A 24,832-nucleotide genomic window follows, 5' to 3' on the forward strand; every position below is an offset into this window, starting at 1 on the left:
CATACTGCACCTTCTGATATGCTTGTTCTGACAATAATTATTCAGACATTGACATCCGTAGAGACCATGATCTCCAATCACACCAATTTTATTTTGTTTTACATCCCATATGCAACAATAATTCTCATGACACATTTGTTTACGGAAGTACCCCACCCACCTCAACAGTGCGATAAATTACACTTAAGACATTTTTTTTTCAATGTAAAATAAACAGAACATTTACCAAAACATATAAAAAATTGTGTTTGCATATTTTATTTTCATGCATAATTGTAGTTGTGGTTTAAAAGGCGTAAGTGTTGCATTAAGTGTTGCTGAGGATGTTCTCGTCTGTTGTACCAGGCAACTTGTTTGCCCTTCATTTCCCTATTCTTCCCCTCAAAGGACTTGAGATCTGGCCACTCGGATTTGAGTTGAGATGGACTACTTGTCACATGCACAAAGTTGTACTCTTTTGCAAAAACAACAAATTCAGAGGCTGAGAACTGGGGCCCATTTTCTGTCACTAGGGTCTCGGGGACCCCATGTAATGTCATCCTCTGTAGGCTCCCCTGGGAGCTGAGCTCTTGAGAGAGCATCAGCATTCACCAGATTCTTGCCTGGGAATTACATGATCCGATAGGAGTCTGAATCTCAGTATGCGAGGAGGTACCGGTAGGTCATCCAGCGCTTGTGCCCAGGAGTGAAATCAAAGGCGTGTGGTCTGTTCTGATCACAAAGTCCAACCCTAGCAGGTAAGTCTGGAAATGCTCACAGGCCCATGTAGCAGCAAGTGCCTCCTCAATCTGAGCGTATCTATGCTCTGTCTCTGTCATGATGTGTGATATGAAGGCCATGGGCCTCCATTCACCTGACTGTTGCATTTGGAAAAAGACCACCCAGTCCATGTGAGGATGCATCTGCAGACGCTTGTCAGGACAGTGAGAGAACGTAGTTCTGTTTTCAGGCTTCTCAAACGCTGTGTGCTGTCACATATCCAGTCATTGTCAGCTTTCAGGAGGTCCCTGGTGGGTTTTGTCAGCTCTGCAATGTTTGGAGAGAACTTGCCGACATAGTTCACCATGAAGTGTTGAATATCTGCAATGTCTTTGGTCACTGGCATCTCAGTGATGGCTTTGATTTTGCCTTTCTAAAGGTGTCATGAAGGTAGCGTGTGGGTCTTTGTGTAGGGAGATCTGCCAGAACCCTGCTAGCGTCTAGCTTGGAGAAAACTGTTGCTCCTGAAAGTTTGGCCATCATCTCATCCACTGCGGGTAGTATGTGTTTTCCCTACACACATTCTCATTCAGATGTGTCATATCTGCACTTTTTTCAACAGGGGTAGCGGGACATGGCGTGGCACCGACAAGGCAAAGGGTGTGGCTGACTCTTTCAACTTTGTCTTGTACTCCCCCTGCAGTTTCCCTTCTCCTGTGAACACTCTGGGATACAGTTCTCTGTTGTTAGGTGTATGGCATTCACTGGTTTGAGTAGCTGCAGGTCTTGTATAGTAGGCAAATCTAGAAGTGGGATAACCAGGCCTGGTATGACAAACACTGGGTGTTTCACTGTTTTGCCCATGTGCTCTAAAGTGCCATTGAATTGTCCACACCTGTATCGGTGAGTTTCTTGGTCCACACAGGTTCTTTGTCGCTCTGCTGAGGGCTACATCTCTCTGTTTGGAGAAGAGACTGGCTGGAATTGCTGTCACCGCTGCTCCAGTCTAGCTTGAATGTCATCTGTTGACCTTTCACGTTCACATTCTGTCACCAAACGTCAACTGAATCCATAGAGTCTATTTGTCCAAAAATAATATCTTCAATTCTCTCGGTGACATGATGGATTTCATCTAATCCATGGCTTACACACAGCTCAGCTGCGAAATGTCCTTTCTTGTGGTGTTTTCTACACTCTTCCTGTCGTGCAGGGCAACTGTACAGTGAGTGTGGCTGTGGCTTACCACATCTTCCACCTCCTGTGGTTTGATTGACAGTTCCATTCCATATCTATGCAATCTTCCCTGGATGCTGTTTGCCCATTCTTTGGAATCTCATTGCATCCATGTTTGCCTCTTTCATGTCTGAGCTACCAGTGCTACGTAGTATTGTCTGCTGTTTCTTGATCTCCTCCTTATTTTGTAATGGCTTTTGTGAGAGTCAACTCTAAATCTCGTTGTAGTCTCTCTTACAGCCCGTGATCCATAATGCCTACTACCAGTCCGTCTTTGACCGGGTCATTCTCACCAAACTGACATTTTGTGTGCACTACGTCATCACGTCAGTTTGATGGAAACACAACTGATGGGAAAATGCACATATTTTCCTTGTGGATTTTAGAATATTCACATGAAAATATGTAGCCAGTTGGAAAAGACCTACCTATAGATGACATTGTGTTTGCACACAAAATTCTTCTCAAAAGCATCTCTGACTTTCATGTAGCTCTCTTTGTCTTCACTAGTTAAGGCTAAAATGGAGAGAACATCAGCTTTATCCCCCATTGTGTACACTACTGAGTTGACTTGGTATTCTTCAGATCTTTAATTTAAGCTTGCTGCAATACGATATCTTTCAAACCTCTGGATCCAATTGGGCCAGATACCAAAGTCTGTGAAGTTAATTTTTTCCGGTGGGCTGATTGAAAACAGTGAGTCTGCCATCTTTAACTTTTTCCAGGCTAACTTGTTCAGTTGCTAGCCTATCTGTTGTTGTTAAGTGCTGCTCTCTGCCTCTGCGTGGCTCGCTCAGTCCCTCTGAGTGAGAGGAAATGTAAATGTATTTTGTTTCCTTTATCTTTTGAAACCTGTAATTAATGTGTAATGAGTCTTACTTAGTTTGCTTTCTTTCATTGACTATAAACATGAAAGAAAAACATTTTAATTGTTTTTTAAATAGCCAACGCAAGATTCCCTGGGGGGTAATAAGGAATATTGGCTTTGTGAACTTCAACCCCAAAGGTGTCTAAACAATATATTTTATAACTTCAGTAGCTGTTTGTCTATAGACACTTAATGACGTAATAGTTTTGCTCATCTTCAAAAAAAAAAGTCTGACTTTTCGGAGTTCTTGGGTTTTTCTGATTTTCAGAAAATGTGCCTCAAACTCCCTTTGAACAAGGAGATAAGAAGTATGTTTAAATATATATATATATATATATATATGAGCTTGCGTGGTATCTGACAAGAAGCTGGGAGATATTAGGATTGTGTGGAAAGCACTTGCCTGCATTCAACAGTACAGTTTCCATATCTTTTGGCGTCTCCTTTGCAATGTCATTGATGAGTTGCGAGAACTGTGACTCCTGTCCTTTGGCTGACTGCTGCCTTCTCAACAATCATTTGCAAATATCATGCCTGTGTTTTTCTCTCCCCTTTATGCAGGCTCCAATCAGCATGTCCGTAGTCAGAACTAGATTGATTATGCCAGCTTTTGACACTTTGTGTTTGATCTCAAGTACATTCAAACTATGCTTGGATGGATAAACCTCAAATCTTCAAAGTTTCTAGAACCTTTATCAGCACAACAGATCAACAGTCTGGAGAGTACTCCAAAGGTATTCTCAACTTTCCAGGAGTCAAATACTGGCTTGTGCTGAAGGTCAAGAAACTTTTCACAAAGAGAGACTGAAAGTGTTTCAATCTTTGAGTACACATTTAAGTAAAAAAAACAGTAAAAAGTTGAGCACTTTTCTGCTCAATGTTTAAGCTCTTTAGGGTTTTTCTGACAATAGCCTCAACATATTCTTCTGAAAAGTTCTCCATTAGGATCCTAAAACCATTGAATGTCTTCCATGCATTCTTGTAGGCGGTCTTGATTTTTTTTGTTTTTCTTTGCAACAAGTCCTCTCTCTTGCTGCAAGTTTACTATAAATTACAACAGTTTCTACTGTTTCTGTAAGATCTGTTGTCTTGGTCTGTATTTGAGATTCATTTCTCATGCAATTGAGAATAATTACTTTTGAGTGCTTTATGTTGTTTCAAAAGTCAACAGCTCGACTACTTGTTGGGCAACTTCAGTGGGAACTGCAGTTGTGTCTTTCAGAACAGCACAACATAATTTGTCTCTCAGTTCCCACAGCATATGTTTGGCTAATGTGGTTCCCCCACACCCTGGCTCATGCAATAGGTTGAGGAACACACAAGGTGTTACGCTCGTTAGATTAATTAGACCAAGGTGCAGTGTGGTACTTTTACTTTTACTTTTATTTAAAATGAACACCAAAAACCAACAAAATACAAAACGAAAGTAAAGTTCTGCAGGCTATACAGCAACTAAACAAAATCAAGATCCCACAAACTAAGGAGGAAAACAAGCTGCCTAAGTATGATCCCCAATCAGAGACAACGATAGACAGCTGCCTCTGATTGGGAACCATACCCGGCCAACAAAGAAATAGAACACATAGATTGCCCACCCTAGTCACACCCTGACCTAACCAAAATAGAGAATAAAAAGGATCTCTAAGGTCAGGGCGTGACACAAGGCCTTTTCAAAGAAAGCAGATTTGGGATAATGGTGTCCTTGATATAATTGAACTTGTCCGTTTAATAAATGGCATCTTTCCAGGCTGCTCAGAAAAATGGAAGTTCCACCATTCCACCTATCATGACGTGGCCCTTTCTGGGTGTAGATCGTGGCTTCCCCCTCTCTCTCTCACTCTCTCCTACACCCAGGTTCTGTTATCTCAGGCCATAAATTCCTGTGGAGACTCTCTCCCCCTGGTCATGCAGAGAGAGAGAGAGACCACAGAGAGAACAAAGGATTTAACTTAGCCAAACTCCTAAATCCCAAAATGGGAGTTATAAACAATAAGTTTACCTTTGAGAGTGTGGGAATGGTCGGTGGACACTTAAGGGATGCGTATGACAAGTGTGTTTCATTTGGTGACCTCACGGAGGACAGGAAACACACATAACTATATCTCTGAATGTGTACATTTCTCAATTGTGGGATTTGCACCTAATTATTGTAAAAAATTAATGAGTAAAGATGAAACTATTTGTGAAATAATGTAATGTGATGTTAACCTTTAATTTTGAAAGAATTGTATTCCCTGTAAAGTTTAACTAGTCAGCGGCCACGCCCCCATGAGCACAGACATGATCTGGCATCATGGAACCGCCCTTTTCAATTGTTACGAATAAAACCCCCTCCTGAGGAAATCCTCTGAAGACCATGCATACCTCGGTGTAAGCTGAGGTGGTACAGGTTTGAGTACCAAAACTAGAAAACTACATGGAGCATTGACTACATGGCTGGTATTACTGCATTAAGACTTATTATTACTTATTATTACTTATTACTTATTATTACTTATTACTGCATTGTCGGAACTAGAAGCACAAGCATTTCGCTACACTCGCATTAACATCTGCTAACCATGTGTATGTGACAAATAAATTTTTATTTGATTTAATTAGATTTTGGTAATTATTTAAACTCTGAGACTATCGATCCCTACAGAATAAAATCAAATCTTAGATACTAATTACTAGTCTGCAGCTAGAAATTATGTAAACCTGGGATGCGAATACCGACAACCGCCGAAACATCTACTCTAAGAACAATGGACGCCTGACGTATCCATTACAACAGACACTATCAGGAGCGGCCGATAGAGCAACCACCATGAGTAACCAGAGACTCTGATGAACTGACTCTCCCGCAGACAGACCGACGATTCCAACAGAGAAGACAACAACGACATATGGCCGTAAATATATTGAATGCAATTATTCCTGAAAAAGCGAGCGTTCATGTGCAAAGGATTAGCATTTCATTTAATATAATTAACCACAGTGTGTAGTGGTCCCTTTTGTCTTTCCCGCTCTTTCTCAGTCCACACCCCCTTCCTTTGTCCAGCAAGCCGTCATATCGGTTTAGCCCACAAGGGGATCTTCCCTATCATTGTTAGTAACCAAAACCTACTGTTTTTTTGTTTATGCATTTCTGTGATGATTTAGTTTGTTAGTAAATAAATGATTAAGCCAATTGGTGTATGGATGATTCATAGTTTAGGCTGGGTTTGTGCAGATAACCAACAATTTACGACGTTTGGAATGAGACTGACATGAGGTAAAGAATAATTGATCAGATATTAAAATATCTGAAGAGTTATATTCGGAAAATTCTAACTTTGCAATCTGAAGATTTTCCATGTGCCCCGACTTCCTAGTTAATAAAATTTACATGATTAGTTTAATCACGTATGAATAATTACAGAGAATTGATTTGATGAAATAACAGTCTTCATCTTTAATGATGCCAAAGACACAACACACCATTCCACCTTGCCCCCTTTGTAAAAGTTATCCTATAGTGAGTTTATGTCTTAATTTCCTCCCTCACACTGGTTCACACACAGAATGTCCAGGATGCCCAGGCAGCTCTCAACTTTCCTTTCTAGGAGCACCTTGCTTCCTCCCAAACCAAGCAAGAAACGTCTGGACATATGATTGTCAGAATACAGACTGAGGACAGTTCTGCTGATCTCAGCCAAACTGAGCTCATATATACATCTTCTTTCAATGTCGATTCTGCAGGCCTCAGTCAGACTCAGGTCCTTCCAACAAGTGACTGGATTTTGGTTTTCAAACAAACATAGGATTTGTTGTACACAAAGTCTGTCCTGGAACATAAGGAAGGTATCAAATAAAGGGTTGAAACGGTCACTCACAGAGACAACAAAAGAAAGAAATTCCTTCTCTGGCAGTACATCCTCACGGCACAGGAGTGAAACCACATCTTGCACAGAGGCTTTCTTCTCATTTCGCCATTCATCTACAGTTGAGGATGATTCTCTATTGACCCCCACCCGCCCATTGCAGAAAACCCAACTGGTGATTCTTGAGATTTTTTGTTTGCTAATGAGGTCCTCCACTGTGTCTGGGGTTCTATATTGTTTTGGTAAGTGCACATTTGTTTTCATCTTATCATCAAAGACACAGTGCAGTCCCTTTTTAGTTGACTCTGGGTCAAAGTCCAACACAGCAATTGGTTTCAGCTCAGGAAGAAATTCCAGTTGAGATGGTGAGATTTGTTAGTTACAACTACAGTGGCAAGAAAAAGTATGTGAACCCTTTGAAAATACCTGGATTTCTGCATAAATTGGTCATAAAATTTGATCTGATCTTCATCTAGGTCACAACAATAGACAAACAAAGTCTGCTTAAACTAATAACACACAAACATTATACATGTTCATGTCTTTATTGAACACACAGTGTAAACATTCACAGTACAGGGTGTAAAAAGTATGTGAACCCTTGGATTTAATAACTGGTTGACCCTTCTTTGGCAACAATAACCTCAACCAAACATTTTCTGTAGTTGCGGATCAGACGTGCACAATGGTCAGGAGAAATTTTGGACCATTCCTCTTTACAAAACTGTTCCAGTTCAGCAATATTCTTGGGATGTCTGGTGTGAAGTGCTCTCTTGAGGTCATGCCACAGCGTCTCAATGGCCACTCCAGAAGGCATATTTTCTTCTGTTGAAGCCATTCTGTTGTTGCTTTACTTCTGTGTTTTGGGTTGTTGTCCTGTTGCATCACCCAACTTCTGTTGAGCTTCAATTGGCGGACAGATAGCCTAACATTCTCCTGAAAAATATCTTGATAAACTTGGGAATTCATTTTTCCGTTGATGATAGCAAGCTGTCCAGGCCCTGAAGCAGCAAAGCAGCCCCAAACCATGATGCTCCCTCCACCAGACTTTACAGTTGGGATGAGGTTTTGATGTTGGTGTGCTGCGCCTTTTTTTCTCCAAACATAGTGTTGTGTGTTCCTTCCAAACAACTCAACTATAGTTTCATCTGTCCACAGAATATTTTGCCAGTAGCGCTGTTGAACATCCAGGTGCACTTTGGAAAACTTCAGACATGCAGCAATGTTTTTTTTGGACAGCAGTGGCTTCTTCCGTGGTGTCCTCCCATGAACACCATTCTTGTTTAGTGTTTTACGTGTCGTAGACCCGTCAACAGAGATGTTATAATGTTCCAGAGATTTTTGTAAATCTTTAGCTGACACCCTAGGATTCTTCTTAACCTCATTGAGTATTCTGCTCTGTGCTCTTGCAGTCATCTTTGCAGGACGGCCTCTCCTAGGGAGAGTAGCAACAGTGCTGAACTTTCTCCATTTATAGACAATTTATCTTACCGTGGACTGATGAACATCAAGACTTTTAGAGATACTTTTGTAACACTTTCCAGCTTTATGCAAGTCAACAATTCTTAATCTTTTGTGAGTGTTTTGTGAGTGTTTTTTATAGGACAAGGCAGCTCTAACCAACATCTCCAATCTCGTATCATTGATTGGACTCCAGGTTAGCTGACTTCTGACTCCCATTAACTTTGGGAGAAGTCATTAGCCTAGGGGTTCACATACTTTTTCCAACCTACACTGTGAATGTTTAAATTATGTATTCAATATAGACAAGAAAAATACAATAATTTGTGTGTTATTAGTTTAAGCACACTATGTTTGTCTATTGTTGAGACTTGGATGAAGATCAGATAAAATTTGATTACCAATTTATGCATAAATCCAGGTAATTCCAAAGGGTTCATATACTTTTTCTTGCCACTGTACATACTGCGTATAGTGGGACTTGTCTAAAGACAACGAATCACCTGTTATCAGATTGCCGAGTCTGGAGCCATGGATGTCTTTTTTGACTTAAAACTCCTCCTCTGCCTTTTTTTCTTTGACCAGAAAGATTTTGAATAGACAGGATGTTTGTAAATATAGAATATTCTAGAATGGTATTGGGGTGCAGTAGATCCCCGCTGTCTCTTTCATCTCTGCATCATTGTCCTCATTCATCTTGGCCTTTTTCTTTTTTGCACTTTCTTTACAGGTCACCTAGTCTGACACTATGTCAACCTCAATCACATGTTGGGGTTGAGAACCTCAATGAACCACGGTGTCTTGATGCATTTCTTTGCTGCTTCTTTATTTTTATGGTCAAAATGTTTCTCAATGGCAAGAGGCAGGCTTTTCACAAAGACTCTTTGTCCTGGACACTAACTCCCAAAACTTGCCCATGGCAGAAATCCAGCTCGTCACCCACACCAAAATGTATGGTGCCATTTGTGCAGCTGTTCATACAGGCTGCCGTGAAACGAATAACCTCACCAGGGAACTTTGTGATTTTCTCCTCTTTAGTTGCTTTATCTGTGTTGGTGAAGGCTTTATATTCATGGCAGGGTGCTATTAAGTTCAACGCACCTGACTCTGTCACATTCAGGACAAAACTAGACTTGGATCTGTAGGCATCGTGATGTCAATGAAAAGGACACGGCATGCATTGTCTTAGAGTCTTATCAGTGCTTGAAGAATGGTGCCCCTCTGTTTGTTTTAGAAGTTCCTTTGTCTTTTGAATATTTTCTATTGAAAGACCTAACTTAATACCCAATTGAATAAATTCCAATTTCTCAAAATCCAGAAGGCAATCCCCAGTAATATAATTTCCATCCAAAATATCTGCATATGTTAACCTCCAGAGCCCACTGTTTTAGAATGCTATTAATTGACTACAGCTCAGCGTTCAACACCATAGTGTCAAAGCTCATCAATAAGCTAAGGACCCCGGGACTAAACACCTCCCTCTGCAACTGGATCCTGGACTTCCTGATGGGCCGCCAATATACACATACATACACCGTTCAAAAGTTTGGGGTCACTTAGAAATGTCCTTGTTTTTGAAATAAAATAAAATTGTCCATTAAAATAACATCAAATTGATCAGAAATACAGTGTAGACATTGTTAATGTTGTAAATGACTATTGTAGCTGGAAACAGGTGATTTTTAATGGAATATCTACATAGGTGTACAGAGGCCTATTATCAGCAACCATCACTCCTGTGTTCCAATGGCCCGTTGTTTTAGCTAATCCAAGTTTCTCATTTTAAAAGGCTAATTGATCATTAGAAAACCCTTTTGCAATTATGTTAGCACAGCTGAAAACTACTGTTCTGATTAAAGAAGCAATAAAACTGGCCTTCTTTAGACTAGTTGAGTATCTGGAGCATCAGCATTTGTGGGTTGGATTACAGGCTCAAAATGGCCAGAAACAATGAACTTTCTTCTGAAACTCGTCAGTCTATTCTTGTTCTGAGAAATGAAGGCTATTCCATGTGAGAAATTGCCAAGAAACTGAAGATCTCGTGCAACGCTGTGTACTACTCCCTTCACAGAACAGCGCAAACTGGCTCTAACCAGAAAGTACTGGGAGGCCCCCGGTGCACTACTGAGCAAGAGTACTACAATGGGGGCTTGACTTGACTACCATGGGGGTTTGACTTGACTACCATGGGGGCTTGACTTGACTACCATGGGGGCTTAACTTGACTACCATGGCTGGCTTGACTTGACTATCATGGGGGCTTAACTTGACTACCATGAGGTGCTTAACTTGACTACCATGGGGGGCTTGACTTGACTACCATGGGGGCTTGACTTGACTACCATGGGGGCTTGACTTGACTACCATGCAGAAAAAAAAGATAAGAGGTTGAGTGATGTCAATGACTTACATCAAGGGAAACTGAAGATAACTCAAATATACACCACAATAGATGAGCAGTACAAGAAGTCAGAGTCAAGTTGATTTATAAGGAACAAATGCAAACAGAATAATCTGTATTTACCTGTTCATCCTGCATATCAGGACATAAGCTGCCACGCCTGCATTTGATTGAAACCAAGAAGAGACATGTCACATGATGCATATTTGCTCAGGTGCTTGATAGCAATTCAAGGTGTGTACTGTTGACTATTAATCCCTCCCCAACAAGTCAAATTCAGAGTGCTAGATGTTACATACTCTGACCATTTTCTTGTAACAGCAATTCCCTTACACATCTTAATAATATTATCTGTGTGTTCTGACCATGATAAAGCTGCGTCCAACATGACGCTGTCACGCCCTGACCATAGATTGCTTTGTATGTTTCTATTTTTTGGTTGGTCAGGGTGTGATGTGGGTGGGCTGTTTGTATGTCTATGGTTTCTATTTCTATTGTGTTTGGCCTGGTATGGTTCCCAATCAGAGGCAGCTGTCAATCGTTGTCTCTGATTGAGAACCATACTTAGGTAGCCTGTTTTCCCACTTTGAGTCGTGGGTGGTTATTTTCTGTTTAGTGTTTGTTGCACCTTTCAGAACTGCTCGTTGGTCGTTTTGTTGTTTTTGTTTGCGTGTTCATCTTTATTAAAAGTATTATGGATACGTGCCACGCTGCACTTTGGTCCTCCTCTCCTTCTCCCGACGACAATCGTTACAGACGCCTAGTAGATTCGTTTTTTTTCCGCATGCTCTACATGTATTCTATTCATCAACAAATTCAACTGGGGATCATCAGCAAGCATATATCTTGAACCAAATACAATACATTTCATTTTAGAAATGTTCAACACCAATTTGTTCATATCAACCTACTCAGACACCATTCTTAGTTCTGTTAACCAGAGCGACATAGGGGAACCCAAGAACAGACTCAGATGAGGAAACAGGGATGAATGAACCAAAATATTTATTGTTACACGGGGAGATATGGAGTGCAGATCCGGGGAAGCTCAGATGAGTTTCAGAAAAATCAGATGAGGAGACTGAGGTTGGAGTTTGCTGAGTAGAACAGGGTTAACAGGTCCTGAGGGGAATCGAAGGTGGTGGTGGTGAGTAAAATCCAGAGCAAGGTAGTTGGGTGGTGAGATGTGGAACATGAGACAGGAGCCAGAGACAGAGCGGTAACTGCAATGAGAGGATAAACGGTGTCAGGCCGGGAAACAGGCACATCAGAGTAACAGGATCTTGAATAATCATAAATGGCTAGACTCGTGAACTGACTGAGCAGAGATTACAATCTGGCAGAGTGGAAGTGGCAGGACTGAGTATTTGTAGAGGTCTTGATTATGGAACGAGTTGCAGCTGGTATGATCTGCTCTGACTCCAGCACACCTGTCTCCAACCACACAATAACACAGAGAGGGAGAGAGAGAGTGTACAGGGGGAGTAACTGCAGGGTCAAGAACACACCGGATGAACACCAGAGGGCTTAGCAGGAGCAGATGTGACAAGTTCACTGCTCAGTACATCTGTTAGCTCATTACATTCTGATGCTGTGCTATACATTGTAGAGTCATCAGCATACATGACCACTCTTGCTTTGTTCATTACTGAAGGTAAATCATTAGTAAAGATAGAGTAGAGAAGAGGGCCTAGGCAACTTCCTTGAGGAACACCACAGTGTATATCTTAATTGTTTGAAAAGTTACCATCGAAGAACACTTTTTGCCTTCTCCTGGATAGATAGTTTACCTAGTAACAGTTCATGATCAATTACATCAAAGGCAGCACTTAAATCTAGCAACACTGCACCATCTTACTTCCTGTCATCCATACTCTTTAACCAATCATCTGTCATTTGTGCTAAGGCCGTACTCGTAGAATGCCCTTCTTTGTATGCATGCTGGAAACCCGTTATCAGATCATTACATGAGAAATAATCCTTGATTTGTACAGATACAATTTTTATCCAATAATTTACTTAACACAGTCGGCAAGCTTATAGGATTAGGACCAGTGAATGTAGGTTTTTTATCCTTAGGTAGTGGAATAACCTTTGACTCTTTCCAGACTTCTGGGCACACATCAAGCACTCATTCAAAATGTGAGAGATTGGGGTAGATACTTGGTTAGGTGTAACTCTAAGCAATTTGACATTGTATTGTCTGCCATCACCAGCCTCTCTCTTCATCTTCCTCCCCAGGGCTGGTTCCATCCCCTACTACCATTGTGGCCTTGAGCAAGACATTACCCCTAAACTGCTACCAGGGTAACGCTGTAAGGCTGACCCTGTGCTGCTCCTAGCCTGTTGCCTGAATAGTGTGCCAGGAGTTTGGTACTGTGACAGAAAAAATACAAACTTTAATGTTGGTATTTATTTAGAAAACTGCTTATTAATGATGTTGAATAAATGTGTTTTGATGGTTAAGAATAATACTGCAACACTATAAAGGTGTTATGACTGTTTCATAAAGGTGTCCTGTAGGCCTATACAACAATAATGACAGCTTTGTAGCTTAAATGTAGCTATTTTATTTTAAAAAATAAAAGTTTTGTGACATGATGTATACATGTTTTTGTAGTATACAGTAGTTGCATAAGTAGATTGTAATAAGAGTGTAGGTACTCACATGTTTTCTCTGGAATGATAGTAACTAAATCTGGATCTGTGTGTGGGTGTGATTTGTTATCTGTGGGAAATATTATCTATGTGAACATCTCGTCTCTGCTGTGTCTGTTTCTCTATGTCAATATTATTGTTGGTCCTCCAATTAATACAATAGATTCATCATCATAAACAAAACACTACATGTACAAATAATACTTCGCTATAAAATGTTATCCCACATAAACCATAAAATCCACAAGGAGAGAGTGCTTGTTTTTCAAATGTATTTATTCCACAGTACAGAGACAATGATACAGCGAGCTCTCACCCAGGAAGGTTAAAAGTGAGCTATGAACCAGAGGAGAGAGTGAGCAGTGAGGGATCTGCATACAGATCTAAATATTAGTACCTGCTCTGATGTTGGAGGTGTTTCAAATATGTGCCACTTCAAGTACATAAGTATACGTCTTACGGCCTTGCCTAATAATGCTGATGATGAGGTTTTGTTTTTCTGTAAAAGAAAACAATGATAAACTGTCAAATATAAAAACTATCTGAAACGATGTGAAATTCAGACCTGCTACAAAGGGAAATGGATGAGATTGTAAGAGGTACAGAACACTACTTCATTTATGTACATGCCTTCAAATTCAAATATGCATTATATGATTACTATTCTACCTTTACGTCCAATAAACTGCATATACTCAAAATAGAATTAAATTATTGCCACCTCAACCAGTATATGTTACCCCTATATATCTATATATTTAGAGTGATAATATATGTCATTACTGTATTGTACTAATACTGTACAAAACATTCCCAATCTGTTCATGGATATAATCATGTTCAGCTTGTGTACATTTTATATTATTAATACTTGAGTAAATTACATACATTTTTTTGTATGTACCGTATTGTAGCTAAATATATTGGTCCCACTTTACAGTATATTAAGTATTCAGAAATCTATGTATTTACATGGTAGCTACATAAGCAGGTACAGTGTAAGTACACATTGTTAGCCTGAAATGCAGTCTGTTTGTGCTAATATTACACTCCTTAGTAAAAAGCATTAACTGACCTCCCCCCCAAAAGGTTTACATTACTCCTTGCCATGCCAAACATTAAACAAAATTGTTGTCATGACATCTGTTCTGCTAGTACAGAACAGATGGAACACATTGTTATATAGTTCTCGTTATAGCTGTAACTCTACAAGGTGTAGAACTATTCATAACATTTCAGCCCCATACAGTAGAACATGTCCTGTACAGTGTGTACACTGACCTCTAATAGGAGTACATGCAAGACTGCTACTAAAGTGGCAATAATTGTAATATTCTCAAATATAAACAGTCGTTTTTTCTGACATACATTTCTATTTCAAGACATACTGTACGGTTAAGTGGTTTTAACATAACTGATATATACATACTATATACAGTATTGAAGGCTAACCCAGTCTGAATGATGAACACCACCTAATACAATTCAAATAGCGGATGGAGTTTTACGTTCACATGTTCACATTCAACCACTTCTTCATTCTGACTAAAAAATCTACCTTCACACAAGATAGGAAGCAATACAGTATTCTGTCAAAGGCTTTGTAAAATGGTCCGGTTTAAAAAATTGTTTTGTTTGCACTATAAAATGGTAACAGTTAACCTTTGTAAAGGGACAGTAGAAGTGTGAAGGGGCGGGAGAGTAGAACTAGATGTTGTCTATGCTCGTGCATGTTAGATACAATATGTAGATTGTCTCTGCTGTGGTCTCTGACTGTCTGTGTCTCCTTGTGGTTCTGTGACTGGAACAATAATAATATTGCACTGGCTAAGAAAACAAAACACCTTCCACTGACTGTTGGTCCTCCAATTCACAACTAGATCATCATCATAAACAAAACGCTATTCACCTGAAAGATCCATCATATTAAGTAACCTCATGAGTTATGTAAATAAATACCTCTCAACCATTATATTCCTACATATACAGTAGCATTTTGACCTTATCTACACTGACAGACAGACATCTGTGGCTCCTGTACAGTCTGGGCTCTCCAGCCCTGTAGCAGGAGGACATTTCACTAGCTCATCATCACAAACCCACAGGCCAAAGGGGAACAGTCTGGGCTCTCCAGCCCTGTAGCAGGAGGACATTTCACTACCTCATCATCACAAACCCACAGGCCAAAGGGGAACAGTCTGGGCTCTCCAGCCCTGTAGCAGGAGGACATTTCACTAGCTCATCATCACAAACCCACAGGCCAAAGGGGAACAGTCTGGGCTCTCCAGCCCTGTAGCAGGAGGACATTTCACTAACTCATCATCACAAACCCACAGGCCAAAGGGGAACAGTCTGGGCTCTCCAGCCCTGTAGCAGGAGGACATTTCACTAGCTCATCATCACAAACCCACAGGCCAAAGGGGAACAGTCTGGGCTCTCCAGCCCTGTAGCAGGAGGACATTTCACTAGCTCATCATCACAAACCCACAGGCCAAAGGGGAACAGTCTGGGCTCTCCAGCCCTGTAGCAGGAGGACATTTCACTAGCTCATCATCACAAACCCACAGGCCAAAGGGGAACAGTATGGCTGGATCTAAAACCTCACAGTGCCTTCCAGCCAATCAGCTACAGCTCTAGTCTACATCCTTGGTTAAAATCGTAGTTCACTGCAGAACCAAATTTCAACCTTTTTCTTTTTTAAGACCTCCAAAGTGGCCTTAGGTAACTGGATCTACTGTACACAACAAATGGACTTGACATTAGATGATTCTTTTTTTGGTCTGATCAATGTCTGACAAAAACTACTGCTTTAATCACACGAACAATCCTCACCTAAACCAATCAGCATTCAGTATTAGACCCACCCATTGTATAACAGGTAGCAATAAATAAAACCTTCAATTTAGGTTGACAATACAAGGGTGTTTTATTGTCACATACATAGGGTGGCAGGTAGTTTAGTGATTAGAGTGTTGGGCCAGTAACCAAAAGGATGCTGGATTTAATCCCTGAGCTGACAAGGTAAAAATCTGTCGTTCTGCCCCTGAGCAAGGTAGTTAACCCACTGTTCCCCGGGTGCCCGGGTGCCGAAGACATGGATGTGGATTATGGCAGCCTTTCGCACCTCTCTGATTCAGAGGGGTTGGGTTAAATGTGGAAGATATGTTCAGTTGGACAACTGACTAGGTATCCCTACATCCCACCACATAGGTAAGATTAGTTGTTTTATAAGGGAGAAAATTAGGGTCAAAGGCACATAAACAGATTTTCTTTCACTTTGTCAGCCTGGGTTATTAAAACCAGCGACCTTTTAGTTACTGGTCCAATACTCTAACAGCTGGGCTACCTGCCACTCTACTGTAGTTGACAATAGTAACATGTCCCTAGAATCAAAGCAACATGCTAGAGCTTACAAGCGCTCAAGTCATAAGTAAAACCATAACCACATCCTATATCAGCAATTATGTCCTTTACTTAGATATGGACAATATATTGGATTAAAACATATCTACAAATTCATAGATCTAATCTGATTTACATCTGTAAAATACAGTATATAACAGCACAGCCTTTTAGTTAAAGCCACGCCGTCATGATCTGAATGCAACAAGCTCCAACTCATCTCACCACACACAGCACAAAGGAAAGGTGGGATACAGCCTGGTACATTATCTTTCCACACCCAACCAACAACTGTCTTGTACTTGGCACATTTACTTACATTATTAAGTCATCCTGACATTTAAGAAATGTACATGAGTGTAAGTACTGCTGTAGCACACATACCCTGCAATAATGAATTGTTATTATTTCATGCACTACAAAGGTAACAATATGTAGCGACATGAGATGGTAACTAGATTCTCCACCATAAACTAGTGCTAAGAACAACGAGGTTGAACAGGTTGAGATACTGCAGCCGTTAAGAGAGAGATAGGTGTTTTGGCCGTGCGTTGGCTTTGTGTGATTAGTAATGGGAATATATTTCAAGTGGATGATAAAGGAACACTCTCTCATATCAATATCTAACCAGTAGGAGCCAGAAAACAGGACAGTATGAGAGAAAAGGGTGCCAACCCTATTACTGCTTCTCTGTTAGGTGTTCATCTTTCATTTTGTGTACAGGTTGCCATAGATTTAGTCAAAGTATCAGTAACACTTTATTTTACAGTCCTATGACAGCTGGTATTTGCTAAGGAATAACATTGTATATTCTCTGGTACTTCAGATAATCACAGTTGGAAACAACTTGGTATCAGAAGGCGTCTATCATGAGGTATTACTACCAGGTAAACTAAAACAGGATAGGGGAACTGTAAAATAAAGTGTAATCAAATCAAATCATGTCTTCATCCAGACTGAAATGTAGTAATGTCTAATGAATAGCATTCATCCCATCCCTCAAGAATGAAAGAGCTCAGACTCCTCAGAGTATCATAGGGAAAGTCCAGTGGGCACTGAATTGTGTGTAATGACAAATGTTGAGCGCTAGGGGGCGCCGCAGGATGAATGAATGACTACCAACAGCATCATGCTTATGGAAAACAGAGCGAGAGAGTGGCAACGCCCACCACTTGTGGCTCAAAGGTATTGCAAGCAGATGGTCTGGTAAAGGGATTGTTGCTGTTTTCTGTCTGTGGACAAGTGTCACTAATGTCTTCTGTTATATCAAAGCCAAGTCTTGTTTAGCTCAGTCCTGGGTTCCTTCAGAGTCTGACTCATAAACATGTCGTTGGTGTTTAAGGCCTGGGACAGCCCACAGGCCATACTGAGATACATGGTACTGTACTGTAGCTACTCTGTTATTGACTGAAAAGGACTGGAGCGGAGCCAACGTTGACAATACAAATCACTGTGTAGTACCACACTGAAAACAGTAGAGGAAAATAGAGACTAGAGGGAAATTCTACACCTCATCCATAACCTTGCCCCTCCCTCCCCTTTGCCTTGCATCTCTCTCTGTATCTACCCTTTTTCCATTTATCCTTCTCCCTCTTTCTTCTCCTCTTCCCTCAATCTTTCCTTAGGGTAATGGTGCTTCTTTGTTGACAGTATCTCAGCGGAGATAAAGGGATAAAATCAGAGGTGAAGTTGTTGGCTTGTTGCCATGGCTACACTGACCACCCTGACCTCCAGGTCACCATTGACACTTCTTTTGGTGGATCCACTGTCTGGGCCTGTCCTGAGCTGGAGTGGTTGTGAATTCCCATTGTCCTTTAGATGCAGAGAGTAAATTCAACCATTCCTCGGACCAGGGTGGGCCCTCCAGGCCCCAAGGGGGCAACGATTAAGGCTTACGATAGTTTGTTTAAATGTTTCGTTTTTCCTTACAGTTCTTTTCGTGGCCAAGATAGGTAATGTAAAAGTCTTGACTGTGAGACTCTCATGATACAGTAGAACGTCTTTAGAAAATGTACATCAAAGTTAGAGCAACACCCATCTTTCTGGCTTTACATCCATTTCCCCAGAGACCCTCTCTCTGCCCTTTTCCCTCCCTCTCCATCCCTCTGTTAACCCTATCCCTCCCCTCTTTCATCCCATCATTTTCTTTATCTCTCTCTTAACCATATTTCCTCCTCTCTCCATCTCTCTCTCAGGGCCAGTCCAGAGATGGTGCTCAGGTCCAGTCAGGCAGGGTCCCCTCCCCCTGTAGCCCAGTCTGGTGAGCCCTACTTAGGGCTGAGTAATCCTCCTGACTCCTCCTTGGTGCTCCCGGTGCGGCCCCAACACCCAGCTGCTATACTCATACTCCTCTGGGTCCCCGCTGCTTTCTCCCTCTCCACCTCGCATTGGCTCAGCGTACGTTCCGTACGTCCTGGTTGGCCAGAGGAGCTAGAACCCGCCCCCCCAGTTGGGTTGATTGAGCGCAGGATGTGGTTGCGCTTGCGGAGGTAGTCCCCCCCGGCCGCGCCCAGTCCAAAGCTGCCCTTACGGAGAACGATACGGGCGCTGGCGGTCTTGGCAGGACGAGACCTCTGACTGTACTCCAGCTGGGAGAGATGAGACGCATAGCCATCTGGGATGAACTGAGAGGGATCAGATAGACAGAAGAGGAATGAATGGATGAGAGATCAGATCAATCACTTTATGTATCTACTAAACTATCCAGCTATAGGGATACATTTATGCATTCTATTTATTCATAAGGGAAGTTGGTAGATGAGCGTTTATACACTTGAATTTATTATGTCCTGTTCATCCAGTTTTGCCTTTTGCCTCCAGCACCTTAACTAATCAGCTCTGGGTGTGTGGTAGATTCAGCACCTTAACTAATCAGCTCTGGGTGTGTGGTAGATTCAGCACCTTAACTAATCAGCTCTGGGTGTGTGGTAGATTCAGCACCTTAACTAATCAGCTCTGGGTGTGTGGTAGATTCAGCACCTTCACTAATCAGCTCTGGGTGTGTGGTAGATTCAGCACCTTAACTAATCAGCTCTGGGTGTGTGGTAGATTCAGCACCTTAACTAATCAGCTCTGGGTGTGTGGTAGATTCAGCACCTTAACTAATCAGCTCTGGGTGTGTGGTAGATTCAGCACCTTAACTAATCAGCTCTGGGTGTGTGGTAGATTCAGCACCTTAACTAATCAGCACTGGGTGTGTGGTAGATTCAGCACCTTAACTAATCAGCTCTGGGTGTGTGGTAGATTCAGCACCTTAACTAATCAGCTCTGGGTGTGTGGTAGATTCAGCACCTTAACTAATCAGCTCTGGGTGTGTGGTAGATTCAGCACCTTCACTAATCAGCTCTGGGTGTGTGGTAGATTCAGCACCTTAACTAATCAGCTCTGGGTGTGTAGTAGATTCAGCACCTTCATTAATCAGCTCTGGGTGTGTGGTAGATTCAGCACCTTAACTAATCAGCTCTGGGTGTGTGGTAGATTCAGCACCTTCACTAATCAGCTCTGGGTGTGTGGTAGATTCAGCACCTTCACTAATCAGCTCTGGATGTGTGGTAGATTCAGCACCTTAACTAATCAGCTCTGGGTGTGTGGTAGATTCAGCACCTTAACTAATCAGCTCTGGGTGTGTGGTAGATTCAGCACCTTAACTAATCAGCTCTGGGTGTGTGGTAGATTCAGCACCTTAACTAATCAGCTCTGGGTGTGTGGTAGATTCAGCACCTTAACTAATCAGCTCTGGGTGTGTGGTAGATTCAGCACCTTAACTAATCAGCTCTGGGTGTGTGGTAGATTCAACACCTTCATTAATGAGCTCTGGGTGTGTGGTAGATGCAGCACCTTAACTAATCAGCTCTGGGTGTGTGGTAGATTCAGCACCTTAACTAATCAGCTCTGGGTGTGTGGTAGATTCAGCACCTTCATTAATGAGCTCTGGGTGTGTAGTAGATTCTGCCTATTATACACTTGAATGTATGACTTCTTTTTGGGGGACAGTGTCTTTTCTAAGAGCTAGTTAAGTACCTGACACTGGCTGGACATCTTCTTGGTGGGCCGCCCCACTATGTAGATGTGTGATGGGGGCAGGCCTATTGAGGAGTACACTGAAATGTCCTTAGTAGAGCCGTACGCAGCAAAGATCTTCATATGGGCCTACACACACACACACACACACACACACACACACACACACACACACACACACACACACACACACACACACACACACACGCACACACACGCACACACACACACACACACACACACCCACCCACAGAGGAATGGACTGTTAGAAACACCACATCAGTAGGGATAGTTTTGTTGTTTCTATCACATTGTATTTTGACAGTAGAAACCTACCTCGCCTAGTCCCCTCACCCTGAACAACCCACTTACCCTTCCTCAAACCCAGTGTTACCCTAACCCCTTACACCTTACACCTACACCCTCATCTCTGCCCCCGTTACTGTACCTCACAGATGAGGGCCTTGAGGAAGTTGGCCTTGTGTCTGAGGGGGTCGTGGACCAGGCCGTCACAGAAGGACACGATGCCATGAGGGAAGTTATGTTGAGACAGCCAGGCCACCACACGCTGCTTCTGCATGTCTGGACGACCCGTCACATACACTATCAGATAGCCCAGGTCCTGCCAGTGTCTGGGGGAGGGAGGGAGAGAGAGAGAGAGAGAGAGAGGGAGGGAGGGAGGGAGGGAGGGAGGGAGGGAGGGAGGGAGGCCAGGATGTGGGTGAACAAGTAGAAGCCCAAAGGGTTGGATGTCTTGTCTATTCATTTATTAATTTGATGATTGCCAGGGACTATTCACAACTTGTATGTCAACATTAGCTAGTGTGACTCCTGGGCAGGAACATATAGCTACAACCACATAACAGTACATTAAATAAAACTCAATAAAACTCATCATGTTCCTACCTGACCACGTCTACAGCTCCAGCTCTGACCTTGGGGTCACTTCCCATGATGGACACACTGGCAGCAAACGAGCCGTCAATACTGAACACTACAAACTCTGTTCCCCGCGGCAACACCGTCAGGTAGCTGTCCGCAAACGTATGGTCACCCCTAAGAGAGGGAGGAAGGGAGGGGGAGAGAGAGAGGGAGGGAGGGAACGGGAGGGCAAGAGAGAGAGGGAGGGGACGGGAGGGCAAAAGAGAGAGAGAGGAGGAGAGGTGCAGGAAAGGGGAATTGTAACAAATACACTTAATTCAAAACTTGTTTTAATACTCAAAAACACCATGAAAATCAGCTAATCAGATGAATCCTGTAACCTACCTGACGACCAGTTTGACAGGATAAACTCCGATGCCCAGCCTCTTGCTCTCTGGGATGACATAGGAGATGCGTCCGCTGCTATTGGTCAGCTCTGTGTCAAAGTACACCCACTCCCCTGAGGGGGGCTGGGTCATGATGTGGATGTCAATCTGGAGGAGGAGCAAGAGGAGGTTACGCCCATACATGCCCATACACGCCCATACACACCCATATGTTGCATTGACAGAAATAAGTTATGTATGCAAACAAAAATTGAGTTGCATGGAAGTATCTCAAGTTAGGGTTTGGCTCTATCCCAGTATCTCTCAATCAGTGGCAGAACTCAAGTTTGTCCCACAAGTTTGCATCAATGCTTTACCTTCTCCCCAGTGAGAGTGACCATGTCCAGAGGTCCGTACATGAAGCGTCCCATCACCAGCTGTGTTCCATCCTCAGTAAACACAGCATCATTCACACGGTGGTTGGCCGTAACGTTCTACACACACACACACACACACACACACACACACACACACACACACACACACACACACACACACACACACACACACACACACATATATATTTACCATTGGTGTACTGATACAGAAACCAGTAAACTCCTGATAAATGCATTAGCTTGAGATATCACTAATGGCTAAAGGTGGTTAGGAAGCGGCCTGTGCTCACCCTGATCTTGACGTGTGTCCTCTTGCGCAGCCATTTCTCTCTGGGTTTAGAAGGCTTGAACTCGGTCACCTCTTTACCATCCAGCTCCAAAATACTAGAGTTCTCATGCCTCATAACCTGGAGAAGCAGACAGGGATGATTACATAAGCATTCATATAGAATACATGAGCCCTTATAACAGGTCAAAGGAGGCAATGCCTTTATTATGTTGTAAACATTCATAGGGCATTCATAAACAGTTGTACCTGTCTGAGTAGGAAGGAGACGACGTCAGTGGACTCCCAGTATGAAGCATGGAAGAGGTGAGGCAGAGCTACAGTGGGGAAGGCTGTGAGGGCATCAGGACAGTACAGGGCAAAGTCCATCCGCTTACTGCCCCACCACCGAGACGCAACTAGGGAGAGAGAGTGAGAGAGAAGTCTATCAGTCAACAGAAACAGTCCTGGCATAAAACAAGCAATAGGTAATCCCGGTTGAGAAAAGAAGATAGTGTTAAAAAAAGAGATAGACATATTTCTGGTCAATGATAGTTCCAGACAAAGAGGGGTTCCACAGTAGAGGGATGTGTGCTCATCCAGAGATGTACAGTCCAAGGGAGAGGCTGTATATTACAGACGGAGAGTCACAGGTCCACACAGGAGAAGAATGGGCTTTCAGTCCAGGGACAGATTGAACTGGAGTAGAGGGACAGTTTTGGTTGGAGGAAGGAGGAAGGACAGGGTAACACACAATATCAGCGATTTCCAAACAGTGGTCCCTCATTTTAACAGAAAGAGTCCCACCGTGATGCAGGCGCAATTTGGACTTCTAATTCCTTTTAAACATAAGTGTGTTTGAGCTACAGACTACAGGTTGTGTCATTGGATTAGTCTGTGTGATTAACGGGGGCGGAGCTAGAGCATTGTTTGTGAGACAAGGGTGGATCCCAAGGGGCCCGGGGTCTTTCTACAAAAACACCTATAATGCTGTAATAGGCTCACATAGTTGTTTTCACAAACTCCCCACAGTTGTCACTGACTAGTTGGATATTCATTTTCCACTAAGCAAACAAATTCTGTACTTACAGCATTCATATAAATTCCTTTTTATCAGGTGTTTGCTTTGGCAGACCTTATTTGTTTTATTGACATTTGTCAATGGAAAATGGTTAAATATGAGGGTCTCGGGACTGATAGGGTTAATCCGGTCCTTGATTGAGGACATTGCCATAACTCCTGTTTGGGAACCACTGCAGTACAGTACAGGGTAAATGCTGTAGAGGAGAAAAGGATGGAGAGGACATCTAGTACAGTGTGATGGTTCAACTGTAGCTGGAAGGTGACCAATGACAAGGCACACAGATGAGTGTCCTGGGGGTCACACAGGATTCAAACCTTCCTCCTTCGAGGGAAACTACAGTACCCAGACTACCTTGCTCTATGTCCATCAGCGTATCTGGCGACGGAGGGTCAGAGCTCGTATCGGTGATGTCAGAGGTGACATCAGAAGTGACATCAGTGAAGTCAGAGGGCAGGTCTGAGGAGACATCATAGGAAGTGACGTCAGAGGTGACATCATCGTCACCCTGCTCTGAGTCGGTGTGTCTGAGAGTGAGGAAGGGTCGTATCTTCTTCCTGGCTCGTGGAGAGGGGCTCCTCGAGGGGAGTTTAGAAAGAGCAAGCTGGGAGAGGAGACCCAGCTTCTTAGACGAACTGCTATAGCATTTAGTAGCTACGGAACAACAAAACAGACGGTACAAAGGAAGAAATAAACAAAATGTGAAACATTTCAGAGAATTAATGTTATCTCTCTGAGCCACAAACACTGCTGTTAACAGTATAAACAGTATAAAGTCCATACTGACTGTTGGTGATGTTGGAGGCAGTGTATGAGTCGGCCATGCCTGACACCTGGCTAGCGATGCTGGCCTCACTGGACCTACGGGGGCCCCTGGAGTGGGGGGGTCCAGTCAGCGGGGAGGATGGGTACTGGGTGTCCACAAACATACCACAGTGGGAGTGGAGCATGTCCGCTTTGGAGGGAAGGAGATACCGGAGAGAAAGTGTGTGTGAGTGAGTGAGTGAGTGAGTGAGTGAGTGAATGAGTGAGTGAGTGAGTGAGTGAGTGAGTGAGTGAGTGAGTGAGTGAGTGAGTGAGTGAGTGAGTGAGTGAGTGAGTGAGTGAGTGAGTGAGTGAGTGAGTGAGTGAGTGAGTGAGTGAGTGAGTGAGTGAGAGAGAGAGAGAGAGAGAGAGAGAGAGAGAGAGAGAGAGAGAGAGAGAGAGAGAGAGAGAGATTTTTGATCAGGCAACCAATTACATTTTACAGACAAA

General features: G+C 42.6%; 1 protein-coding gene and 1 pseudogene across 1 annotated transcript in view; both read right to left on the reverse strand.

The window, feature by feature from the left end:
• Positions 1-3,947: 3,947 nt before the first annotated feature.
• On the reverse strand, positions 3,948-6,749 carry LOC129833602 (sterile alpha motif domain-containing protein 9-like; annotated as a pseudogene).
• Positions 6,750-13,423: 6,674 nt separating this feature from the next.
• Positions 13,424-24,832, reverse strand: part of LOC129833613 (membrane-associated phosphatidylinositol transfer protein 2-like) — a 31,579-nt gene continuing 20,170 nt past the window's right edge. Inside the window, exons 13-22 of the mRNA XM_055898310.1 lie at positions 24,366-24,533; positions 23,933-24,232; positions 22,768-22,916; positions 22,523-22,639; positions 22,212-22,328; positions 21,854-22,002; positions 21,494-21,643; positions 21,036-21,219; positions 20,588-20,716; positions 13,424-19,191 (exon numbers count right to left, since the gene is read on the reverse strand). Coding sequence (XP_055754285.1) covers positions 18,835-19,191; positions 20,588-20,716; positions 21,036-21,219; positions 21,494-21,643; positions 21,854-22,002; positions 22,212-22,328; positions 22,523-22,639; positions 22,768-22,916; positions 23,933-24,232; positions 24,366-24,533 — 1,820 coding nt within the window. The 3' untranslated portion in view covers positions 13,424-18,834. The remainder of the gene's footprint in view (positions 19,192-20,587; positions 20,717-21,035; positions 21,220-21,493; positions 21,644-21,853; positions 22,003-22,211; positions 22,329-22,522; positions 22,640-22,767; positions 22,917-23,932; positions 24,233-24,365; positions 24,534-24,832) is intronic.

Source organism: Salvelinus fontinalis, chromosome 2 (genome assembly GCF_029448725.1).
Source record: "Salvelinus fontinalis isolate EN_2023a chromosome 2, ASM2944872v1, whole genome shotgun sequence".
NCBI classification, from domain to species: Eukaryota; Metazoa; Chordata; class Actinopteri; order Salmoniformes; family Salmonidae; genus Salvelinus; species Salvelinus fontinalis.